This window comes from Sparus aurata, chromosome 15 (genome assembly GCF_900880675.1).
Source record: "Sparus aurata chromosome 15, fSpaAur1.1, whole genome shotgun sequence".
In the NCBI taxonomy this organism is placed as follows: domain Eukaryota; kingdom Metazoa; phylum Chordata; class Actinopteri; order Spariformes; family Sparidae; genus Sparus; species Sparus aurata.
This window is the reverse complement of record NC_044201.1, coordinates 13,523,996-13,540,098: the sequence shown is the minus strand read 5'-3', so window position 1 is coordinate 13,540,098 and position 16,103 is coordinate 13,523,996. Positions and strand designations below refer to the sequence as shown.

At 43.8% G+C, this 16,103-nt stretch overlaps 1 protein-coding gene across 2 annotated transcripts in view; it reads left to right on the top strand.

The window, feature by feature from the left end:
* The window catches only part of lyst (lysosomal trafficking regulator), a 66,324-nt gene extending 52,304 nt beyond the window's left edge, over positions 1 to 14,020 (top strand). For both annotated transcript variants that reach the window (XM_030441707.1, XM_030441706.1), the window contains exons 30-55: positions 897 to 1,049; positions 1,725 to 1,916; positions 2,036 to 2,247; positions 2,327 to 2,536; positions 2,891 to 3,067; positions 3,214 to 3,290; positions 3,410 to 3,598; positions 5,346 to 5,491; positions 5,594 to 5,690; positions 5,874 to 5,935; positions 6,120 to 6,175; positions 6,285 to 6,437; positions 8,083 to 8,327; positions 8,656 to 8,722; positions 8,809 to 8,965; positions 10,545 to 10,685; positions 10,771 to 10,988; positions 11,090 to 11,320; positions 11,445 to 11,634; positions 11,727 to 11,863; positions 12,543 to 12,641; positions 13,072 to 13,211; positions 13,302 to 13,399; positions 13,485 to 13,641; positions 13,723 to 13,794; positions 13,882 to 14,020. In XM_030441707.1, the coding sequence (XP_030297567.1) occupies positions 897 to 1,049; positions 1,725 to 1,916; positions 2,036 to 2,247; positions 2,327 to 2,536; positions 2,891 to 3,067; positions 3,214 to 3,290; positions 3,410 to 3,598; positions 5,346 to 5,491; positions 5,594 to 5,690; positions 5,874 to 5,935; positions 6,120 to 6,175; positions 6,285 to 6,437; positions 8,083 to 8,327; positions 8,656 to 8,722; positions 8,809 to 8,965; positions 10,545 to 10,685; positions 10,771 to 10,988; positions 11,090 to 11,320; positions 11,445 to 11,634; positions 11,727 to 11,863; positions 12,543 to 12,641; positions 13,072 to 13,211; positions 13,302 to 13,399; positions 13,485 to 13,641; positions 13,723 to 13,794; positions 13,882 to 14,020 (3,815 nt within the window). The remainder of the gene's footprint in view (positions 1 to 896; positions 1,050 to 1,724; positions 1,917 to 2,035; positions 2,248 to 2,326; positions 2,537 to 2,890; positions 3,068 to 3,213; positions 3,291 to 3,409; positions 3,599 to 5,345; positions 5,492 to 5,593; positions 5,691 to 5,873; positions 5,936 to 6,119; positions 6,176 to 6,284; positions 6,438 to 8,082; positions 8,328 to 8,655; positions 8,723 to 8,808; positions 8,966 to 10,544; positions 10,686 to 10,770; positions 10,989 to 11,089; positions 11,321 to 11,444; positions 11,635 to 11,726; positions 11,864 to 12,542; positions 12,642 to 13,071; positions 13,212 to 13,301; positions 13,400 to 13,484; positions 13,642 to 13,722; positions 13,795 to 13,881) is intronic.
* Positions 14,021 to 16,103: the final 2,083 nt, after the last annotated feature.

Genomic DNA, 16,103 nt, shown 5'->3' with positions numbered 1-16,103 from the left:
CGACTGCCCCTAATTGCTATGTAAAGCTGCCTTTTTGGCTCTGTTTTTGGGCAAGTGTCTTCAATAAAAGTGTTACCCAAGAAAAAAAGGAAGAATCTAAAATCTTGAGAGGGAAATGCAGCACACTTTTTTGTGTTAGTAGTTGTATTAATATTACTACAGTTGCCAGCGCTGTGTCATTACAGAGGTTCACAGAGACTTGAGTGAAGAGAAATAGTCTGATATAAAGTTAAAAGCCAAACAACTTTCCATGTTGTTTTATTTAAAGGGGCTCTGTGGAACTTCTGGTTGCTAGTTTATGTTAGTGGACTCCATATCCAAATTAACATTAGCTACTGTTGCACTCTGTTAGTGGAGTTTATAGAGGCACTGAGACGAAGCACTCGAGCATCCTTAGGACTGTTAGGGAAAATCCAACCCGATTCCTTCACAAACAAATCCACAGTCCAGCAGCATTAAACAAGTACAATTTGTCCACAGGCTTTTACAGGCAACCGAGAGAGACAAGGAAGGTCTAATTTTACGTTACGTTATGTTACAATCTGCTCACATGTGGCCAATCAAAAAGTGATTAAAACACGTAAATTGTTACAAAATGTCACATTTTCTTGCGGATTCTGGGAACATGTTTAAACTCAATCTTAATTCAAAGTATGATATTCAGTGTGTTCATACCTCCGTGGAGAGAGGCAGAATGTTTGTGACTAGTATGAGTTGCCTGCATCCTTCATGAATTACATTTGTACACAAGAGAAAATTCTCAGGTATGGTAAACCTACGATGCACCGGCTACAGATCAGTTTGTACTTTAGGTTTCTGCATGATGTTCATCGTCACTCACCCATGTAGTTAAACATTGAATACTGACATTAAAAAGTGTATTTGTATTTCCCTAGAGATGGCAGTGGCTTTGCAGTTCCGCGTCCTCCAGTCAGCGATTGAGTTCATAAAGACAACAGCCAATCAGGAACCTCAGAAGTTGAGCAGCTCTGTTAATGCTCCAAGCTCTCCCCATCACGCCATTTATCAGAAGCGGAAGAGCATCGCGGGTGAGTATTTCAAACTGGTAACACAGTAGTAGTTGAGAGTGTCGAGGTAGAGTTGAGCACCATTTGTTTTCAGGTATTTCTCACATCTCACCTGTCTCTTCTGTTCATTGACCATCTCCTCATCTGAAGGTTCCATTGCCATGAAAGACTCCATTATCCCCCGCATTCCCAGGCAGCACTACTGCTCCTATGGCCAGATCCCCTTGTCCCCTCCCTTCAGCTTCCTGTCCCAGGACTCCCCCCTCCCCTCCCCCTCTGGAGCTCCATCCTACATGCTCCACTGTGACGCAGGTAGCTTGGACTGCGGTCCACAGCGGAGGACATCCTCTCCGTCACGGGGCATGTCTCCCATGTTTGCTGTGATCTCACCATTTCCCCCTGTCGCTCACCTCGGGGGCTAATTTGCCCGGTACCCTCGTGCGCTACTGGTGCCTTTGTGTGTGCATGTTTGAATGCTAAACTCAATCAGAGTTAAGCATCTTAACACAGATGGCATTTTGATCAGCAAATCTCTATAATCTTCTCTGTGTTCAATGATTTATGAGAGATTTGCATAACCTCACTCTGAACTTGAAGAAAAAAAGCTTCTGTGCTTCTTGTAGAAAAATGGCGTGCAATTATGTGCGCCCAGTTTGTGTTCGCACAACTGAGCATGTACCAACATTGTGCTTGTAGGTCGACGCCGGTTCTCTCTGGCCCAGACCGATTCTCTCCTGATGCGGATGCGCTCCGTAGCCAGCGATGAGCTCAACCAGATGATGCAAAGAAGGATGAGCCAGGAAAACCCAATTCGTGCCAGTGAGACTGAGTTCGTCCAACGGCTGCAGAAGCTCATGGTTCTTGCTGTCAACAGACTCATTTACCACGGTACAAAATGGTTCTTCTCCCACTTATCCACTCTGATCTTCTCTATTTTTTCCCTGATCTTACGGGAGCATCAACCTAACTTGCTGACTAATCCCAGTTCTGTTTGTCTCCTGTTTCAGATGTGAGTGAGGACCTATTTGACCTGCTGAATATTCCTGACTCTCCAGACCAACAGCTTTTCACACCAGATCCAGGTGAACAACCACCGGATGAGAGTGGCTCCGCCTCTGTCCCACACTCTCCCACTCCTTTCACCCTGCCACCTGCTAGCAAGAAAAGCTTTCAGAAAGATATCCTGAAACTCATGATGGACGGGATCAAAATCAGCCTGGTATAAACACTCAGCAACTGGTTCAACGCTTTCTATAGCTGTAAGATGCAACTGTGTGTTGACTGTTTGGTTCTTACAGGGTAGCACGGGTCGGGGAGGAGCCCCACATCAGCAGTGGCGAAGAATCTTATGGTCATGTCGGGACACTTTCCGGGTGCAAATTGGCCGCCTGCTCGTGCACACGCTCAGCCCTGCGCTTCCCCTGTCTGATAGGAAGGAGGCACTGGAGTTTGTGTTTGATGCCAGGCATCTGGATATCCTGAAGGAGAGCCTCAGCCCAGCACTAGAGGTGAGAGTGAGGGCAAGTCATCATTAATGTCAGCTTGGCTTTACCTACTGAATGCAGAAACTCCTTTTTCGTGTTTGTTTTTGAGCACTGTTTGTTATTTTCACTCCTACAGACAAGTTTTCCAGCAGCTGTCAGGTCATGTATCTAAAATAACTCTGATACATGTTTTTATGCTCTTCTCCAGCGCTCTTGCATTGCCATGGGACTCTTCGCTCACTCTGCATGTTCCTCTCAGAATTTACTAACTGTCAACAGGCAGGATAAGGCTCGTTTCCTGTCCATCAGTGAATCCAGTTTGCTTCAGACACAAATTACATTTTAATCTGTGCTCCTATTTTTCTCTCTTTCACTCAGCACGGACCGAAGCTGTCGCTGTACCTGTACGAGATGCTGCACGATCACAAGGACAGCCTGACCAAAGACGAGCAGAACGCCGTGGGCGTATTCATGACCTCGCTCAAGCTTTGTGGCCATCGCTGCATCCCACCCAATGCTCCACACAAACAAGACTTGCTCAAGGCCATAAAAGAGGTAAGTCCTGTAAAGACACTGAGATGTTAAAGGGAAGCAAAGCAGTATGAAATATCAACTTGTGTTTTCTGGTCCTTAAGCAGCCTGTCAGGTTTAGTTTTAACCAGAGAATAAAGCAAAAACATGTTTACTTCTTATTCATACAGGAAAAACTCAAGTATGAAGCAGAAGCAAAAACAAGCAAAGTTGCATGGGAAAAGAAAATGGCCAACACTCAGAGAAAGTGAGTAGAGGCTTTTCTCCTTAAATGAGATTGATGTTCAGTCCAAGGAAATATTGGTTTCAGAATCGCGTCTTTGTTCCAATCATCTGTTAACTCCATTCTTCTTCATTGCCCTGCAGTCTCATCCAGAGGCTGGATGGAAAGTCCAAGGACATTTCCAAGATTGCAGCTGATATCACTCAGAATGTGTCTCTGCGTCAGGGCATGGAGAGAAAGAAAGTCATCCAGCACATCAGGGGACTCTACAAAACTGACCTCAGCGCCAGCCGCCACTGGCAGGAACTGGTGCAGCAACTCACGCATGACCGGTGGGCATTGAAATTTAAATCCCACAAGGGCTTATGCAATGTTGGGAAAGAGTGCAATAATTCTTTTATTTCAATGGTGGTTATTTTTCTGGTCATTTTCTTAAAAACAACTAGCGGGAAAATGAAGATCTGTTGTGAAATAGAACTGCAGTCAGGTTGCAGTTTGAATGAAAAATACATTTAGATTAATTTCAGACAGATATGAGATACCTCAGAAGTAAGTACAATTAATAAAACTGTTAAATCAAGCAAGCTTTTTTGATCTAAATCAAGTGAGGCAGGATTTTAGGCTCAGGGTCACCAGTCATGCTAGCAGCTCTGTTAATCTTTACTAATGCACAGCTCAGAAATGTCATCATAAACGCTAACGTCAGCGTGCTAACATAGTAGGTGACAAAACCAATATGCTGTGGTTGGGTATGAATGTCTTGTCATGTCAATCCACATAATAGTTCTTGAGGTTGTTTCAGTTTTTGACTCGGGTGGTTGACGGACTATTTAAAGCAACACTATGTAGAAATTGGCCACACATTAATACAAATCCAATGGTCTGTAAGAATTTGTCAGATGTAATGTAGGTGCTCATAACGTCATCACAATGTTATGTGTTGAAAACCTGTATGTTGAAGTAAACGTGTGTAACACTGTGATCCTCCCCTCTCACTGAAGTTACATAGAGCAGAAACGAGTGATGGGAGGGCAGAGACGGAGACACCATTCACCTTTATTACAAGACACAGATAATTATAGAGCTTAAAGGAAGTCACGTTGCTGGGAAGGCCAAAAGGACCGATTGGAGGGCAGGGTGAAGGGTGGGTTTAGTTATAATCAGGTCATAGGAGGTTTTAGTGGAGGTTGGAAAACCTTTATAATAAATTTTGATCCAACTTCATTTGAAATGTTCGGGCTCGGGCACAGCACACCACTGGGCTTATCTTGCGTTCTCCTGTAGTCTTTTTTTTACGGTATTTATCAATTAATGCAAACCATTTATTTTTGTATTTGATATCACTGACTTTCTGTCCATCTCTCTTCCCTTTAATGCATATCATATGTGGAACGTTACTGTATATGTCTTTTGTGATGCCACATTTTATTTCAGTTCACTTGATTTGTATATGTAGCCTGAGGTCCATAATGAATGTTAAGGAGGTCAAAAGTAGATCACCCTAAAAAATAACCTAAGTTCTGTATCAAATCCTTTCCCACAATATAATGTTATCATGGTGAAGGAATACTGAATCCTGTTATTTGAATCTATTCCTACCCAAAGGTCCAACCTAACCGTTTTGACTGTATCTAAAATAGAGTTGCAGCACGGATCAATAACCATCTCAGAAAATATAATTGTTATGCGATATTGCACAGTTATTATTATCAATTATACAATTACCCTTAAGGCAAAGAAAATAGTGTTTTGTTTTTTGGTTGAAGAGTGCTTTAATATAATTTCACAAAGTATTACATCCTGACTGTCATGAAACTTGATATAAACCTGAAATTGACATATTTTTAATGACACTAGTATGTTAGCTCTCAGTCCCGTAGATGAGTAAGTGCTCACAGTACAATATTCAGTTCCTACCAGCTTGAAATTGGTATATTGCTGTAGCCCTAATCTGAGCCAAGCAACACTGAGCACATGACCTCAGTGTCCTTTTTGCTAGCTACAGCCCTCTAGTGAGGTTATTTCTGTCTTGATGTGAGTAGACCCAGTGTTTGACGGGTCTGTAATGGTCTGTTTCAGTGCGGTTTGGTATGACCAGACATCCTACCCAACATCCTGGCAGCTGGACCCCACTGAAGGACCAAACCGGGAGAGACGGCGACTCCAGAGATGCTACCTCACCATTCCTAACAAATACCTGCTGAAGGACAGACGCAAGCCTGAAGGTGACAAAAGCCTGTTATAGCAGCAAAATGCCCAAATCCTATCTAGTATAAGTGTGTTCGTCTCCTTTGGTGTCCTTAATCTGACCTCCACATCTTGTTTAGATACAGCAAAGGCAGCGTTGTCCTTCCTGTTTGAGGATAAGACCCACTCCTCCTTCTCCTCCACTGTCAAAGACAAAGCCACCAGCGAGCCCATCAGGTATAATTTCCGATGTCTCCGTCTCTCCACCTGTCTGTAAGCCTTTAGTAAACATCATATCCCTCTCAGGCAGCCAGGAGGATCTGAAGGAGGCATATGAATGTCTCATCAACTTGTGCTACATTTGAGAGGAGTGTTTGCTTTATTCAGTTTCTTGTATGAGAAATGTCGTCTCGTCCTTAGGTTCACCAGGCGGTGCATCAGCGTCGCCCCCTCCAGAGAGACAGCAGGGGAGCTACTTCTGGGTACGACACTGTCCATCTCTCACAGCTGCTCCATGAATAATACAGTCAGCCGGTCACAAGGAACATAGAGTAATGTGCTCCCTCTGAGGCACTAGAGAATAAGTGTTTGTTATTCAGTAGGGGAAGCTTGTGTTTGTCTTGCTCTTAGTACACCAAATCTCACTCGGCCTGTTCTGTCTCACAGGAAAGTCTGGGATGTACTTCGTGGAGGACAACGCCGCTGATGCTCATGACAACCAGGTAAAGCCCGAGGACAGTTGAGGATTATTCTCCGCCAGAGGCATGTCACTGTGTGTTACATGAGTTGCCCTGGATACTCAACAGGGAATGTGTTGATGTGTTTGGACAGAGCCTTCACGGGGAGACCGAGGCACCGTCTTTCTCCTGGACGTACGAGGAGATCAAGGAGGTGCACAAGCGCTGGTGGCAGCTAAGAGACAACGCTGTGGAGATCTATCTCACCAATGGCCGGACCCTGCTGTTAGCCTTTGACAACACCAAGGTGAGGAGCAGACATAAATCACATGGAATAAAATTAATGGAGCCATGTTGTGACTGAAAGCTCAAAATTATATGGTATCATCATATGAATAAATCTTATTTTTAGTATTTTGTGCAAGTACAAATAGTCATCCTTACAATATTGTCGCAACATCGAAACCTAGGTATTTGGCCAAGAATATTGTGATATTCGATTTTGTTGCACATTTATGAGGCGCTTCAGAGGAGATTTCAAAATATTGAGATATAATCATGAAGTGCAATGTTCCAGTGTGTTAACTTTAGCTGTTTTATTTCATTATTCAAAAAACTGTTTTGGCTTATCATCCAGAACTAGACTACCCAGCAGGTCACAAAATAAATATTCAGACCGTGTTTCATTTGAATAAAAAAAAAAAAATGTAGTCGCACATGACTGTGATAGAACTTACAAGATAAAAGTCCCTCTACTCATGCTCAAAGAAAAAGATGCATGAACGAACAAAAAAATAGATTAATAACATTTGTGATGAGAGGTAATATTTGAAAAACCTTGTCTGTATTCCATCACTGATACCAGCCGAGCTTTGTAGTATTTTATGCCTGGGATCAATCACGATGATCAACATGATAGTCAGATACAGAACCATCACACACGCAGTGAAATACTGGAAGAATGAAACAATAAGATTGGTAACTGTAGGGTTACAGCCGGTACCTCTAATACAGAAAAATCAAAGGAAGCCAAACAGATAATCTGTTGTCCTCATCTTGTCTGTGGAACAAAACTTTCCTGAAGAAACAAAGAAATTTGCACCAGCCTCAGCTTTACTTTCTACTAACAACATACACCTTGGTTTAGCATATTAGCATTCATACATGCTAAACCAAGATGCTGAACATCATATCTCCTTAGCATGAGCATGCTCACAGAGCTGCTAGCAGGGCTGTAAAACTCTCTTACAGTTTGTTTTGATAGTTAGACAATTAAGACATGAGGGAGGAGAGTGATGAGGAACATAGACAAGGGTCCTGGTTGGACAGGGACATTTTGGGAGTTTGTTCAGCTAACCCTAATGCCACCATTGCTTCAGTTGTTTACTGAGATTATTAATGGTTGAATATTAAATAGCAGCATTCAGTATGTTCAGTTTTATCCACGTCATCTCTCTGAATGGCAAGTATTCTCCCAGGAGCGTAGAATTGATTTGGCGGACAAGCATGAGCTTTTAGATGAATGAAACTAAACCTCAGAACTAATTGAGTTATTTTATGTGGATCAGCAGCTCCCTAAAGGCACCAGGCTCATTTCTTTCAGTGGTTCAGACAGCACAAGAGTTAATTTATCAAACTGTGTCATTCAGATTACATTTAGATGAGATTTTTTATGTCAAACATGTAGAAAATAGATAAATGCAATGTATGAGTGAGAAAAACAACCAATTACTGAGAAAAACTCGCAATAAACAACTTGAATAGATAATTCATGTCCAAAAAAGAGTAGGAAAGAATTAATGCAACCCTCTTTTTTATATTTTATCAATAAACCTTTAGAACAGAACAAGAATAATAATAACAATTCTCATTTAGTATTGTTTCCATGTTCCACTTGGGTCCCGACACCAGAGATGTCAAAAATCTCACTGTTTTCTGTGTTCTTGCTTTAGTTCCGTGACGACGTCTACCACAACATCCTGACCTCTGACCTGCCCAACCTGCTGGAGCATGGCAACATCACGGCGCTCACTCAGCTGTGGGGCTCGGGACAGATCTCTAACTTCGAGTACCTCACACATCTCAACAAGCACGCGGGCCGCTCCTTCAACGACCTCATGCAGTACCCAGTGTTCCCCTTCATCCTGCGGGATTACACCAGTGAGACGCTCGACCTGCAGGATCCCAACATCTACAGGTCAGTGTTGGGTGGCACAACTGGCATTTTAGGTTTAGTCACTGAATACATTTGAAACGAAATGTTATTGAAAATAAAATGTTGTAAAGATCCTTAATGTTTAAAATAACATCTGATTTATGCCAGAGCCACTGCACATATAGTTTTAAATCAAGACAGATGCAGTTAATTGACATATTTTAATATTTATTTATTTATTGACGACAAAAAGGCCTCTCTGGGGGTAAGACTCACGACCCAGGAATCATTTAAGATAGGAGAATTGCTTCCACGCGTCACTGTAGAACACGGTTCATTACTGCTCTGCTTACATTCTGTTGTCATGCAGGAATTTAAGCAAACCCATCGCAGTGCAGTCAAAAGAGAAAGAGGATCGCTACGTGGATAATTACAGGGTAAGGCCTGTTGTAACTGTGTTTCATGAGTGTATTGGGTGTTTCCATAAGAAAAACATCAACAAGTGTGTGTGTGTGTTGTGCAGTACCTCGAGGAGGAGTACAAGAAGGGTATTCGTGAGGATGACCCCATGCCTCCCGTCCAGCCTTACCACTACGGCTCACACTACTCCAACAGTGGCACCGTGCTGCACTTCCTGGTCCGAATGCCTCCTTTCACCAAGATGTTCCTGGCGTACCAGGGTGAGTCACACTCATTTTAAGTTACTCGCATTAAGACAATTACTTTGTGACAAGTTTTCTGAAATTGATGTTTAAACATGCAAATGATGCATTATCAAATTTACTAAGGGCTAATTTTCATTGAACATTGACTTAAGCCAAGTTCAAAATGATTCTCTCATTTTGTTGAAATATCAGAGTAAAAGGATTTTATAGGGGGAATTTTGGATTTGTTTTTTATCACTCCATAAATAAAACATGGTAAGAATCAATTTTATTTTTTAAGGATAAAATGGTTATGAATTATATATAAGCAAAAAACTTCAGAATATAGATAGGAATAAAAAGTTTGGTGTGTGTAAGCGTAACTGAACCACTTCAGCATACTCGCCAACCTTGAGACTGCAAAATAGCTCAGGTTGTTTCCTGCATTCTGGTGACTTTCAAATAATTAAAATAATAAAATAACACTGCAGCAGCTCTTTATGTAAGTACTTTTATTTGTATTCTCATCAGAAAAATGACACTTCAGATGTTACAAAATACTTTTATTTAAAACTTTCTTATTTCCAGTACATCTGAAATTCGCCTGAGTATTTCTCTCTCTTCTCCACTTCTCTGTCCATCTCTCACTTACAAGGTGCAACAGTACAGCAGACGACATGCTGTAGAGTGCCAGAAACAGGTTTTCATAACTAAAAGGGGAAAAAGGTGTGAAAATGTGTTGTGAATTGGGAGAAATATGGGAGAAAATCAGGAAAGCTCAATGAAAAACGAATGTACTTCTGTAGTACTCTCATACAGATCTCTGGCTCAAAAAAAAAAAAAAAACTACTATTGAAAAAAACACCTTAAAGATAAGAAACCACAGATTCATAGGATAAAAAAAATATAACTAATATATATTACCATATACCAAATACCCCTTGTTGACTACTTGCAATCTTTACTTTTTTGAAGTTCTGATAATTGATGTTTTAATATGCAAATTGAGGAAACATATTAAATATGCACTAATTTGCATACATTTTCTCCCCATTTACATAAAAATGGCCCAAATCTTGAAAGTGTCTCAACCTTAAACCAAGAGAATCAGAAAAGGCATTGTGTTTAACACCACCAATGCTTTAGTACAGTAAATGTTACCTGACTGACAGTCCAGGCCTCTTAAACGGCAGCTAATTATCATACATCTCCAAAAAGCTTTTAGCAGCACAGAGTGCCACCTGTCCGCATTTCATTGGCTGCTCCATCTTAGTTGATGCGGAGGCTTTTTATTACTAAAATGCATGAACGTCCTGATGTCAAATCTAACTGAGCAGCATGTTGCTGTGTTGCATCACATGTATTAGCCATGAAAGGTTACTTCATCTCTCCACTTTTCTCTGATCAACTCCTCGCCCTTCCCCTCCTCTTTTCCGTTTCTTTCTTTCTTGTTTAATTCTTTTTTCATTCAGTCCTTCTCTCTCCTCTGATCCTCCGAGGCATCTTTTATGTGATCGTGAATGTATTCAGCAAGCGTGGTGTCTAAGGTCATGAAAGGGGATCTTTTCAATCAGTGAGTTGAATCTGTAATTAGATTGTCTTTTGCCTTCATCAGACCAGAGCTTTGATATCCCGGACCGGACGTTTCACTCCATGAACACCACATGGCGTCTGTCCTCCTATGAGTCTATGACTGATGTCAAAGAGCTCATCCCAGAGTTCTTCTACCTTCCAGAATTCCTGGTCAACAGAGAAGGTAATTATTAATAATCATTACGCTTATACCAGCATACATTTTTAATGGCTTCCATAAATTAAAATCTTTTATTTTTTTTTCACAGGTTTTGATTTTGGTGTTCGTCAAAATGGAGAGAGGGTGAACCACGTTAATTTGCCACCCTGGGCCCGCAATGACCCACGTCTGTTCATCCTGATCCATCGACAGGCGCTGGAGTCGGACCAGGTCTCCCAGACGCTGTGCCAGTGGATCGACCTGGTGTTTGGGCTCAAGCAGAAAGGCAAAGCTGCCGTCCAGGCCATCAACGTCTTCCATCCCGCTGTAAGCAGCCACCTATTTCATCACGTTGGCTAGAAATGATCGAGAAAGTATTTGTTATTTCTTAGGCATATTTTCTTAACTTTTTCTCTCATTTTTAACAGACATATTTTGGCATGGACGTCTCAGCTGTAGAAGACCCGGTGCAGCGACGGGCCCTGGAGACAATGATCAAGACGTATGGACAGACACCCAGGCAGCTCTTCAATGGCTCTCATATCAGCAGGGCCGGCCCCAAACTCATGATGGAGGGGGAGCTGCCAGCAGCCATGGGTCTCCTGGTTCAGCTGGCCTTCAGAGAAACCCGAGAACAGGCCAAGGAAATAGTCTGCCCGGTAATGTTCTCTGCTGTTGCATCAACTGTAGCAGCCTGCTGCGCGCTGAGGAAGACATGACTTAACACATCGTCCATGAAATGATCTGCTGCTCACCTGGCAATGTCCTCTTCCTCCCCCACAGAGCCCACTCCCGTGGATCAAAGGTCTGAAGTGGGGCGAGTACGTGGGCTCGCCTTCCGCTCCGGACCCGGTGGTGTGTTTCAGCCAGCCACACGGGGAGAGGTTCGGATCCCTGCTGGCTCTACCAACACGGGCCATCTGCGGGCTGTCCCGCATGTTCTGCCTCATGATGATTTACAGCAAAGAGCAGGGTAGGAAGTCACTTTAAAGTCAGCCTGGGTGTACAGTATGTTTTCTACAATGTCCTGCTGACTCCATTAACTTTATGCTCTCTACTCCGTAGGTGTCCGCAGCATGCACAGCACGGACATCCAGTGGTCGGCCATCTTGAGCTGGGGCTACGCAGACAACATATTGAGGCTGAAGAGCAAGCAGAGTGAACCGCCTATCAACTTTATTCAGTGTTCGCAGCTGCACCAGGTAAAGTGTCATTGTTCACTTAAGATTTCTGGAGCTTCACAGCAGAACAGTGTTCTCAGAAGAATTCTCCTAAACAAGTGAAGCCCCAAAAAACAGAGTTACAGCTCATCTAGGGTAATCCAAGTCCCAAAAGCAACGTGACCCCCATATGTAGTGGGTCCAGAAGCTCGTCTGCATGTCAGGGCGGTAGATAACATCTTCAGATTAAAGGGGCAATACGTAAAAAATTTACTTAAATCATCAACAGAGTGTGAAGATATAGCCGCTTCGACCTTATGATGTCTATTTATTGTGTTGCAGGGGAGTTAGCATGCTAACCAGCAAGCTAGCAGTGTAAACACCAACACACAGCTGGTCCCTGAGCTCCCAGACCGGACCGCTAGCTACACGAGTAACTGAGTTAACTAGCTAACAGCAGCTACAGTTTGAGGCAGTTATTTTGGTGTAATTGCTAGTTTGAATTCAAAAGGTGGGCAGTGATTGCAGATTGCACATTTATGTAGGATCCCCTGATTCAGGAGACTTGGATTATGCTGGACGAATCTTATGGACTGACATTTTGCTGACTGAATTTCCATTTGAAACTTTAAACCACCTGTCACTGAAAGGAACTGACCATCCAATGAGCTGCAAGGACTCTCGCTTTTCTCCGTCCAACTGCTATCCCGCTCTCTTCCAGGTGACCAGCTGCGCCTGGGTGCCCGATGGCTGCCAGCTTTTCACCGGCAGCAAGTGTGGAGTCATCACCGCCTACAGCAACCGCTTCACCAGCACCACGGTGGGTTTCCATGGCGACGCCCCCCTCTAACCTTCCGCCTCCACATCCAACACCCATTCCACCCACCCACCTCCCATTACCCCCTCCTCCGCCGTCCCTCCCTCCCCCACTCCTCTTTGGGCCGTGCTCGAACGCTCAGCTTCATTAGTCACATCACAGTTGCCCTTGAAACACATTTCCACCGAGCCTACAAGTGGGATTAGAGGTCCGGGAGTTCAGTCATCAGAGAGGCTTTCAGACTTTCATCCTGACCAATCGGCATCTAGATTTCCTGTTTTCTCCGTCTCCGAAGGGTGTTAAAGTAGCAATCGATTTGTGCTGTTCTGAAAATCATGTTGGAGTTTGATTAATGGAGTTTTTTTTAGGAAATGGCAATAAAGTCACATGCGGCTATTCAGACCTGTGTGTCCTCTGCTATGTCTTCCAATAGCCGTCAGAGATGGAGGTGGAATCTCAGGTTCACCTGTACGGACACACAGGGGAGGTCACCAGCCTGTTTGTGTGCAAACCTTACAGCATCCTCATCAGTGTCAGCAAAGATGGCACCTGCATCCTGTGGGACCTCAACAGGTCAGTGTGTGTGAGATAGAAAAAAAAAGAAAAAAAAGAACATGCTTTAATCCTATCGTTTCTAATCTAAACTGCTCTGCGTCCCTTCAGGCTCTGTTATGTTCAAAGCCTCACAGGCCACAAAAGCCCAGTGACGGCGGTGTCTGCCAGCGAGACCACAGGCGACATCGCGACAGTCTGCGACTCAGGTGAAGACCCCTTTTGTTCCGTGTCATCTTAGACTACATCACTTCTCCAGAATGAGTTATGACATGTGATTTTTTTTCATCTCAGTGGGCGGAGGCAGCGACCTGCGCCTGTGGACAGTGAACGGTGATCTAATTGGCCACGTCCACTGCAGAGAGATCATCTGCTCGGTGGCCTTCTCCAACCAGCCGGAGGGCGTGTCTGTCAACGTGATCGCCGGTGGACTGGAGAACGGCGTCGTCAGGTGAGCAGAAACTCTGGTTTGTTTGTGTGATTCTTTTTCCTCTCAAAAATATTTCACACTAATAAGTCTTATCATGTTTAGATTGTGGAGCACTTGGGATTTAAAGCCAGTGAGAGAGATCACCTTTTCCAAGTCAAGCAAACCCATCATCAGGTATCTTATCATCACCGGCAGCATGCTATTCTTCGCCTTTGTGTGATCTAGAATACTGATGTTAACGTCTTCTCTGCTGTGTCTCAGCCTGACCTACTCATGCGACGGCCACCACCTCTACACAGCCAACAGCGAGGGCACAGTTATGGCGTGGTGCCGGCGGGACCAGCAGCGCATGAAGCTGCCCATGTTTTACTCCTTCCTGAGCAGCTACGCCGCAGGCTGATTGGGCGTCCAACGTTTACGACTGTACAGTTCTCAGCAAGAGGAGCCCCGACCCCCTTCTCCTCTTCCTTTTCCTCCTCCTCCTCCTTCTCCTCCTTTTCCTCCCTACGCTGATGGGGGAGGAGGAGGTGTCAGCATGGCCTCAAACTCCCTGAGCCCTCCCTGACTTTTAACTAAAGCCATCCCCAGCTGAGCGATCGGTACCACAGCCACTCCCAGCATCAAGAAGTTATGAATATAGTATTATATGTACATAAATATATATTTATAAACATATGAAGTGGAATGTTGGGGGGGGAATGGATGAATATTTGGCCGATGCTGCAACAGACACTTTATACAAAAATGCGTTTCTGAGAGTGTGTTTGGTAAGTCTGTTATTTTTTTTTTTGTTTCTTGCTGTCTGGAGTTATTCGTTCTGCTAAAATTCCCCTGCCTGATGTCGATTTCGCCATTTCCTGGTAAGCTGCTATCGTCTGGCCAAACCAAGCCAGACCTGAAGTGTGAAGACCCCCGTCTCTCACCTCGGCGGCGCTCGGGATCCCCCGCAGCACGATGTCTGACAGATTGCTGCCGGAGCTCGGCGAGCGTGCCCTTGCTGACGCTGCAGCTAGCTGGTAGGGAGTGAGCCCCTCCTCGCTTCTGTCACCAGGAGCTGTCCCGCTCTGTGGGAGTGAGACGCCGCTCTGCTGGGCTGTCTGCTCCGCTCAAGTCTGAACACGAGTGTCGCGGCCCTGAATCACTTTGTATCTGAGATCTGTGGAGGGACGGGGGGACGTTGAGATGATGAATTGTTCCTTGTGTTGCCTGTTGTTCTGTCCTACTTCTGCATGCTAGAATGACGCTGACCTTGACTGTATGTGGATATGACATTTACTGTCATAATGGTTTCTGAAGGCCTGCCTTGGGTTGAGCCTTTTGTACTGAGAAATGTTGATATTCATTTATTTATTAGGAACACCGTTGAGGCTTATCGTTCCTTCTTTTTCCTCCTCTTGTGTTTTACCCTCTGCCACTCAAATGCACTAAAAGCTTTTCAGGACATGATGTAGTTTGATGAAATTCTGAGGAAGCAATTAACCAACAGGATTAGATGCCGGAGAAGAAGCAGAGAGCAATCTCTCATCCCCGCCGATCTACAAGTCATGCTCGGTACCTGTGCAGCATCACAAAACGGACGTCGTAGGTGGGAGGGTGTGGTGAAGAGCAACGCGTCCAGCAGACCGAGCAGATTTCTCAAACACTACGCCGATCACTCTGCGAAACAGTCGAGCTGTTTCTTTCCTATACCTGCTCATGGCTCCATGTAGCTGTTCTCTACATTCCCACTTAACTTACAGCACTTTGTTCGTCAGTTATTTTTGTGTGAAGCGGTGGTCAAAACACCTTTTTATCTTTATCAGAGAGCCAACGATCTATGGTCTTACCATGAACTGAGCTTTGCTTTAATTCCAGTAATAAAATCGAATCCAGGAAGCAATATCAGACATTTGTCTTCATGTGGGGAAGAAACCAGGAAACTGTTTAAATACAGCTGTGAAAAAAAACGTTGTTCTGCCTTCTGTGATGAAAAACTGATGTCTTACATTTCGCCACTTGTTTACGAGAAAGGGAATATTTCTTCTTACATCGTGACGTCATTCCTTTTGTGTTATCTTGATTATCATTTGTTCCCTCTCAGCCCCCCTGGACTCTCAGCGTGCCCTGCATCAAGCCTGTATAAGACATGATGTTACTGTTTACTGCCTGCATGTGTTTCCTCTTTGAAACTTATAAAAGTGTATGAGAACCACAACCTTTCTCTTCCCTCTGGGACATCCACATGAGATTGTACGAACGTTTAGTTTTTTCCTTCTTGTTTTTTTTGTTCCAGAAGACGTGCTAATGAGTGATGTTTTTTGTGCTTTTCTTACACATAAGGAAATATTCTTTTTCTGTTGATAACTTAAGCTATGCATAATTTAAGATCATCGTCTTAGGTTACTGAAATTGTGTTGTTTCACTGACCTCTCTGTGGGCTGATGCGGTTCTCACAGGTCACCTTTAATGTTTTCTTTTTGTTTGTATATATGTGAGTGTGTGTA